At 38.3% G+C, this 9,743-nt stretch overlaps 1 protein-coding gene across 1 annotated transcript in view; it reads left to right on the forward strand.

Annotated features, from left to right (window-relative positions):
* Positions 1 to 9,743, forward strand: part of nr3c2 (nuclear receptor subfamily 3, group C, member 2) — a 182,747-nt gene that overhangs the window by 155,146 nt on the left and 17,858 nt on the right. The window contains exon 7 of the mRNA XM_037689957.1: positions 3,243 to 3,373. Coding sequence (XP_037545885.1) covers positions 3,243 to 3,373 — 131 coding nt within the window. The remainder of the gene's footprint in view (positions 1 to 3,242; positions 3,374 to 9,743) is intronic.

Raw genomic sequence — 9,743 nt, forward strand, 5'->3', positions numbered from 1 at the left:
AAAAAAAAAAAAAAACGAAGTCCAGATGACATGATTCAACCTTTTTTGTTGTTATATACCTGGATGACTGAGAAAACAGAAAAATTCTAACATGATGTTTTTTTTAGTAAGGACCCAAATATATCCGACTGATGACAAGGAGGAATCCCACACTATGGGCCTTTATATGCTTAGAGCTGCATGCAGTACGTGACTGCTGATGAATTGAATGTTCAGAATTAATCAAAGTGCAGAATACTGTCCTTTTCAGACAGCCTAATGTAGAAGAGCAAGATCAGTCAAGGACACGTGAAAATGCTCTAACTAGGAGTATGTATAAATCAGCGTTAATGGCCAAGATTGTCCCACATTTATGAAGAAAAAAACGAACACTACAGTACTAGAAAAGAACTGCAAGTCCCAAGTCTTGATCTGCTTTGTTAAAATGCTGTCAAAACCAAACGTGCACAAACAAATCAGTGCTTTTAAAAACAGCTTCCCTTTACAGGTTTGAGCTGAGCAAACAGATTTTTATGAATTTGTTTTATGAAAACCATATTTTAGAAGAAATATATAACTCTTACCACCAAATGTTTAAACAAAATTGTCACTTAATCAGTGTTGGGTTTTCTAAGGAATAGTGATAGGAATGATTCTTAGCTCTAAAAACACCAAATTGTAGCCAAAAAAAAAACTTTACAATTGACTGAGTTTGTCATTTTTGTGTTTGCTAATGTTATTTATCTGTGACAGCCATTTTGAATTGTGACTGTTATATTGAGCTAAAGATTTGGCATGATAATACCCAAGAGTAATGCCCAACAAATACAGAACCGCCAGAGCTATACATTGTGTAATATCTTTGTGTAAAATATTTGGCAGTTACTGGTAGAGTCAATCCCGTCTGTCTATAGGCAAAATATCTCATGAACCACTAAATGGATTTTAGTAAAACTCTAAAAGTAATCACACTGCCTGTCTGTCTACAAGTCATTAACATCTGGAGTTAATTCACTGGCTCAACACAAAAATGGCTCGAACTCAGTCAGTTATACAGCTATTGAATTAAAATTTTGTAAAGCAGTAGCTCATAGACATGCCCGTGATATCCTCTGGGAGCTATTGTGTCTCACAAAAGTGCATAAAACTGCATAAAATTATAAATGACATCATTTACAAGGTTTGACCAAAACTGCTATATCTATACTCTGCTCTTTATCAGCATGATATGATTTCAATCTAAAACTCTGGCATGAATAATGATGGGCAATATGCATTTCTTCTAGGACTGCCACGTTTAATTAAAAACAAACTTCAGTTTATGTCATGGGTTGAAAATTGCCTAAATGCCTTCAGTAAATACTGGGGAAAAATAATTATTTGATGCTTTAACTGAAACAACTTGCTTCCAATCAACTGTCTTTTAACAAAATCATCTCTTCACCTTCTACCTCCAACTTACAAACTTGTCTAGTCAAGATATTGATTTTTTTTTTCATGTACTATGGCTAAAACTTTATCTGCAGCATCCAATAAAATCTTTGTCATCTGCAGAGCCCGTTTCTTATTAGCTCAATCTTTATCTCCTTCACGGTATCTTTCCTGTTTTTGTGAATTATGTGATAGAACTAAGACATCGTTCTAGAATGAGTAGGGGGTTGTCGGTAGACCGTGGTAACATGATGGGGCAGAGCCCCGTGCATGGCTCAACTGCTCTCTCTCTCTCTCAGACAGACGTAATGTCATTGGAGCTTTCATAGCTTGTCACGCTGGATTATTTCCACCGTAATTTCTCATAGTGAAACACCACACACCATTCCAACATGTTTCAGTCAGGTCATCTGGACAGTTTCTTGTTTTTTTTTGTACTCAAACGTTTCGCCTTTGTTCCGGAAGGCTTCATCAGTCAAGGAAACACACAACAAAACTGATTCTTCCCCCAATAGCTTACGCCAAAATGGAACAAACCAGTTCTGCTTGTGATAAGATGGTCTCTTTGGTATGCCTCCTCCTCCATTGCCGGCCCACTTCCTTGTTGACAGTCTTGTCAAACTGGTTGAAAACAACAAAGTCCATGCTCAATAATCCAGGTATACAATCCAACATTTTTCAGTGAGGTCATCTGGACAGTTTCTTTTTTTTTTGTGCTGAAACGTTTCGCCTTCGGTCCGGAAGGCTTCATCAGTCAAGGAAACGCAAAACAAAACTGATTCTTCCCCCAACAGCTTACTCCAAAGTGGAACAGTGATGAAGCCTTCTGGACCGAAGGCGAAATGTTTCAGCACAAAAATAAAAAAAGAAACTGTCCAGATGATCTGACTGAAAAATGTTATATTGTATACCTGGATTATTGAGCATGGACTTTGTTGACCACACACCATTATTAAAGAACCAGGGTTTATGTTTTAAACTCTGTGATTTAACTAAGTTTCTTTTACTGAAAAAATGCATTTGAAAAAGAGTGAGAAAGTATGGGTAGAGCAAGTAGTTAATATAGCTCCTTATGGCTAAAACATGGACTCTTATAAGCCTGTATATATAAACTTGTATACAAGTAGATTGTTGCTGTAAACATAAATCAGTTTGGAATGTCTTTTATTACTTGTATTTATATGGTGATCAGGGATGATCCTTGGTGAGATCCTTTATAGAATGTATGCAGCTTTGGAAATAAGGTGCATTTGTGCTATGATACCATATGTGGCTCTCTGCAATCTGGGGGGGATTTGGTATTCTGCTCTCAGCCCAGACAAGCAAGATCCTCTGCTGCACTTTGTGGAAATGCAGTTTTGTTGGACTGAACTCAATTCAATTAAATTCAATTCAGTTTATTTATATAGCACCATGTCACAACAGAAGTTGTCTCAGGGCACTGAACTGAAACATACACATACATTATAAAAGCCAATTAGTAAAATTTATCTATCCAAGGAAGCCAGCAGATTGCGTTGAATCTTCACTTTGTCGCAGCCTTCCATCCTGAGCAAGCACAAAAGCAACAGTGGAAAGGAAAAAATTCCTTTTAACAGGAAGAAACCTCCAGCAGAACCAGGCTCAGGACAAGTGGTCATCTGCTTCGACCACCTGGGGTTTGAGAAGACAGGAAGGAGAAACAGACGAACACAGAATGACAGGTCCAGGTGTACTTTCTAAAGGAAGAAAGAAAGAAAAAAAACATTAAGATAAATAGTAACAGTAATCAAACCAAACACAGTTTTTGTATACAAGAGAAATGGTACATTTTATGTTCTTTCTTTCTGCAGAGACCGCATGAGGCAGTCGGCCATGTATGACCTGTGTCTGGGTATGAGGCAAGTGAGCCAGGAGTTTGTTCGACTGCAGCTAACGTACGACGAGTTCTTGTCAATGAAGGTTCTCCTGCTTCTCAGCACAGGTAGGCAGGAAACTACTGCCCTGAACACAGTGCTCTCATTTCTTACCACACACACACATACACACACACAGTACATATCACTTTTTCTAAAAAAGTTGTGCAAATAAAACTTAAATGCAATAATTTGCAAATCCTTTAAACTCTTAATGTATGTGAAACTAGTATAAATGCAACTTACAGAACTCTGTGCCTACTGTCTATGACCTATTTAAATTTAATGTCAATAATATGTTTTTAAAAAGTTACAACGGGGGCATGAAAAGATTGGGAAAGTTGCATAATGCGCAAGTGGAAAAAATGAGTTGTGATTGGGTAAGTTGCAGCAGGTTTGCCATCCCTGAGTGATGCATCAGAAAAAGACTTGAACATCTTTTAAACACTGAATTGACGAGTACAAATTAAAATTCTGTCCTGAACACAATTTGGAGGCTCTGATGTTTGTGATGGACTGAGACAAAACAGAAACGTCTTTCTGTTGTCTGAAAAGTAAAATGAGGAAAATCCTTTTTTAATATCATGACCTGTAATTCCCTAGATAAACATGCTTAGTTGATTTAGACATCTCTGAGTGAAAGTAATCTAATAGAAATGTCCATGCTGAAGCTGAGCCCTCATACCATCAGAAAGGCACATTTTTCTTTACATGATACAGCTTTAAGTAGCATTTGTAGATGGCAATGTGAACTAATTCCAGTCAATGATTTCTGGAAAGGATCCCGAGCCCATGCAGCGATCCACATAACAGATTCAGACCTGTTTTTATGCTGTCTGAGGGCCGAAAGGTCACAGGCCGTGGTCATCCATCCACATCCACTACTGACTTTTTGCCTTGTCCTTTGAGCACAAAGATTTCTCCAGACTCTTGAAATAATATGTTATTCAAAGTTTTCCCAATCTTCTGTTTAGGAACATTACATATTCTGAAATTGTTCTGTTTTTAGACACAGCTTTTGCAGACTGGTGAATTTCTGCCCATCTTTACTTCTGAGAGATTCAGCATCCCTAAAATGCTCTTTTTATATCCAGTCCTATCTCACTGACCTGTTGTCAATTAACCTAATAATTTGCTAAATGCTCCTTGCTGTATTTTTGTATTTTATGGGTAATTTGTTGCTTTCAGTGCATTCTCCACAACACCAAAATGCAATTTAGCTTAAAAATTTGTAAAAATACACTTCAAATCCTTATTTTTGATTGCCTTTGTGGGCTTAAAGCAACTGGATAAAAAATATATTTTTGAGAAATGTGGCAAAACGATTTCCCAGTTACTACATGACTATAGTTAGAGCTTTTATAATTTGGAATTTTGATGTCTGAGACTCCCACCATTCTTTAGCAAATGGCTGCTTTTCACATAAGAAACCTACTGATAAGGTGTTGCGCTCTGCTCCAACACACTTTCTGAGGCAGTGTTGGCAGGAAGCAGTCCGCCTCGCTCCCACGATGATGCTTTAATAAAAGTCTGATAAGTCCCATTTTAATCTCAACCTCAGTAATCCGTTAACAAGTATCAAAACTGTGAAAACAGACGTGATGTGGCATGCGCCGGTTTACGCAGGAACATAAAGGATATGCAAACCTATGGATGACAGTAAGATTTCTCTGTGACTGAAGGGTTTTCTGCTCTGGTTTTATTTGATTTTATTTTTACTTACCAAGAATAAACAGAATGTCAGTATCAGGAACTGAAAGTCGCATCCTGATTCTACTTAATGCCAATGTTCGCCCACGGGGAACATTTGTTGGTCCAAATTGTTTGGATAGAAACTGAATGCAGAGCTTGCTTTATTTTGCTACCCTACTTCCTCTCCCAGTCCCGCCAGTGGAATCACCTCAGTCAAAGCAGGTAACATTAAATGTTTAGCATTCCTGTAATGGCCATCTTGACTTTGGTTGACTCCAAAGGTAATCAGTTGTGCATGTTTGTCCATTGATTACTTTCTGAGAGTTTAATTAAGAAGAGGTATCATGCTAACATGACAAATGAGCACATGTGCAGCCACAAGCAAAAAAATATCATCCGTCCACCTTTGATGGTGAGCGATAATTATAGTTGAGATATTTTGTAGCTTATTAAAAATAATAACAGTCAGAGCTATTGTGGATAGCAATTTGAACCATGCTGATAGGCTGTCGCACAGTGACGTATATCATCAGCGTATGGCAACGTACGAAAGAAAAGGCAAACACAAAGACGTAAGCAGCATAAGTTAGGTCTAAGTTTAGAATAAGGAACAGAGTTATGGAGGAGAGCCACAAAAACAAGGTCATAGACTTGTATAAGTTATGTATATGCTAAGGACAAGTTATAGATAAGTTACTCATATGTTAAACATAACTTATGTAATTGTTCAACATTAGCAATAATCAATAGTTGATTTTTTTTTTTTATTCCATCTTCAGCAAATGCCAGCTTTTGAACTTTTGAAGTGTTACATCTTTTTCAGTCCCCTTTTTAGCATCTGCATTTGGTAACAGGCCAAACTGACAAAGACCATGCAGAATAATGTAGTATTTTAGTCCCACAGCAGAGAAAGCTATGTAGTCTCTGTAAGTAGGTCTAGGGAAAAAAAGCTTGGTATTCGTATCGGTTATCGGCCAGATAAGTTTTAACATATCGGAATATCATTTATCAGCCAAAAATCCAATATTGTGCATCCTTAACACTGACATGAGTTGTCTGAAACGTCTTCACAGGGCTTTATGCTTGAAGTATTAAGAGAATATTTCTGACCAGAGTGACAAACTAGTCTAGTCCAACTTGCACTTGATTTTATGATAGCAGCTGTCATATTAGATCACAACACTTTACTCACCGGCCTTAGACTGCAGTCTAGAATAAAGTTTGGAGTGTCCTGGGAAAGATCAATCAACAGTGTGCTAATTTATGAACTTCCATCTAAATCATTTCAGTAATGACTTCAACCATCTATGAGGGATACAGATTAGTGTGTGGGGTCACAAACAAGCTGGTCTGTTGATAACCAGCTGCAGGTAATTTATCTTTAATAGAGGCTGTTTGCTTATGTTTAAGTTAACTAACATTTTTGGCTGGAAATGTGAAAGACATCATACTTACCTTTAGTTAACCTAATAAAAAAGGAAGCTAAAAGACCTTCCATCTGTTTTAATGAACTGATTCTTACTTCCACATAATTATCATAAGAACTTGTTTTAATATTTAAATTTATTAATGTATTTACATGTATTTATTGTAAAACTGGAATAGAAGTGAAAGAATGATTGCATTTTAAACTCTACAATGCTGTGGTTGAGTAGAAAACAATTCCTTTACATTAGTGTCAGCAGTCATGACTGTCTTTATCTCCCTGTTCCTTTGTGGATGTTTTTATATTTGTGGTTTCTACACAGGACATTATAGCTTAAAAGGCCATCCCAACGGAGATGCTATATCAAGTATATTATATTTATTGGCTATCTTTACATGGGTTAACAATAAAAATCTTGCTATGACAAAAAATATTGTTTTAGGGAGCTCTATGTCTGATAACACTGACCTCTGGATCAGGGCAAATAAGAAGAAAACGTGAAAAATACAGGAGCCATGAAACAAAAACTGAGGACCAAAAATTAATACACAGCAGGTAGTATTGGCAATTCCTTTTAAGCACAGTAAAAAAAAAAATACTGTACTATGTACACGTTAAAGGTATGAGATAAACTATCCCAAATGTAACTAGAGAATTTGCATTTCCTGCGAAAATGCAAGTGTGAAGGCCTCTTGCTTACGAATGTCAAGAAAAAAGTAGCAAAGTAGCTTAAAATAGCAGAAAGAAACTTCAAATATCACCAGGAAGCAGAACGTGCACAATTGTTCCTAATGTAATGGACTGCCAGGCTGCTGCCAATGTAAACTGTTGATCTGACATGTGTGTTTGTGTTAGCTCTCAGCGAACACTATACCAAATTTCAGCTGAATAGCTCTAAAAATGCCTGAGTTATTGTATTTTTTCCTTTATAGCTAAGGTGGCCATCTTGGATTTTTGATTTGGATGCAGTATGGGATAGGGAACGTTCTCAGCTATAACCTCACCAAATTTCAGCTATTTATGTGTAAAAATGGCAGAGTTAAATCCATTCAAATGTAGTATTGATGACCATCTTGGATGTTTGATTTTCATTCAGAGTCTATAGGGATTGTTGTAACAATACGCCAAATTTAATCTAAATAGCTGTAAAAATGGCAGAGTTATCCTAGGTTTTCTATAAAACATGTGAAGAGCAGCTAAAGAAATTTAGAAAGAAGCTTAAATTTCCCAAAAGAAGTGGAGGGAGCTTAATTGTGCCCATTAAGGCTGAAAAAGGCAGAAATTAGCACAATAAAGTTGAAATTATCTGAGAAAAGCTGTAATTTGCCAAAAGCAGCTGAATAGTAGCTAAAACAAGCAGAAAGAAGCTTAAATTACCAGAAGGAAGTCGAAATGGAAGGAAGAAAAAATGTGGATTTAACTGATAAAGATGAAATTAGCATAAAAGCAGCTAAATGTTAGCTGAAATAGCTGAAAACTACAGAAACAAGCTGAAAGGAGAATAAAAAGCTGAAATTAGTAGAAAAAAGTTTGAAGAAGCATAAAAATCTTGAAGTTAGCTGAATGAAGCTGAAAGGAGCACAAAACAGCTGAAGAAACAGTCAGAGTCAAAGATTCTTTATTGTCATTCGCACCACAAGTGGTACATGTTAATTATGTATCAAATTATGTAGACACGGTCCCAGCTACATCCAACAATAAAATGTATAAGAAAAACGGTAATAAGATCTAAGATATGAACTAAGAAAAACATCAACTAAATATACACTAAGCACTAATAGCATAAAAACATTATGTTGAACAGCAGCACGAACATGAGCATGAGTCTGTGTGAGCAGATGAGCACGCATGAACACAGCAACATAAAACAGATCAGCAGCAACATTGAAACAGATCAGCAGCAACACGATGTGATTTTTTTTCACAGTGATTATTCTGGTTAGATATTCATGAGTCTAACAGCCTCAGGGTAGAAGCTGTTCCTCAGTCTAGTGGTTCTACCCTTAATGCTCCTCAACCTCCTTCCTGAGGGGAGCGGGGCAAAAAGTGTGTGTGCTGGGTGAGTGGGGTCCTTCATGATGCAGGTGGCCCTCTTCCTGCATCTAGAGGTGTAAATGTCTGTGATGGTGGGGAGACCGACTCCAACAGACTTCTGTGCAGCCTTCACCACTCTCTGCAAAGCTTTTTTTTCTGCAGCTGTGCAGCCTTCATGCCACATGTTGATGCTGGAGCACAGGATGCTCTCCACTGCACACCTGTAGAAGGAGGCGAGGACTGAGCTTCCCAGACCAGCTCGTTTCAGCTGCCTGAGGAAGTAGAGTCTCTCATGAGCTTTCTTGATCAGGCTGGTGGTGTTGTTGCTCCAGCTGATGTTGTCATTCATGTGTACACCCAAGTACTTGTAGCTGGAGACCACTTCCACTGCAGATCCTCTTATATTCAGGGGGGTATAGGTGTGTTTGTTCCTTCTTAAGTCCACAATCATCTCCTTTGTCTTCTTCACATTGATGTGAAGGTTATTCTCTCTGCACCAACTTTACAGGTGTTCCACCTCTTGCCTGTAGCTAGACTCATCATTGTTTGTGATGCATCCCACCATCGCTGTATCATCTGCAAACTTTACAATGTGACAGCCTGGATGGGTAGCTGCACAATCATACGTGAGCATAGTAAACAGGAGGGGGCTCAACCCACATCCCTGAGAAGAGCCAGTGCTGAGGGTTATTCAATTCAATGCAATTCAATTCAAAAATACTTTATTAATCCCAGAGGGAAATTAAGTGTTGTCGTAGCTCATCATCCTGGTTTCATTCAAGAGTTGTTAGATGCTCATAGCTGTGGGAAGGAAGGATCTCCTGCAGTGAATCTGAAGGATCTGGCCACAGATACTGATCCATGCACCCAGATACAGCTTGCTGTCAGATCCGGCAGGCCTCTTGGTCCTCCTGGGCAGCAAGACTGCCCGAATGCTGGACAGAATTCCTCCCTGAACGATGATCACTCTTCCCAGCAGTCTGCAGAACTCCTCGTTGCCACAGACAGACAGCTGAAGGTGCCTGAGGAAGATCCCGGTCCTCCTGATGTCACGAGTTGAGTTTCCCACCAGCTTCAGAATCTCTGCAGTCAGGCACTCGAGCACCGCCGTCAGGTTGACAGGAATTTGTCCATGGAGCCTCTTTTTCAACTCATTTGGGATTTGATGCTGTAGTTGAGGTATTTCAGCTTTTGAGATGTTAATCAGCTGTTCCTGGTTGTTAAAAAACACCTTGTTGCTGTAGTGAGACACGTGAGGTACGTGTCACTTGTTGTATGACAAATAT

This window comes from Nematolebias whitei, chromosome 16 (assembly GCF_014905685.2).
Source record: "Nematolebias whitei isolate Nwh7 chromosome 16, NemWhi1, whole genome shotgun sequence".
In the NCBI taxonomy this organism is placed as follows: domain Eukaryota; kingdom Metazoa; phylum Chordata; class Actinopteri; order Cyprinodontiformes; family Rivulidae; genus Nematolebias; species Nematolebias whitei.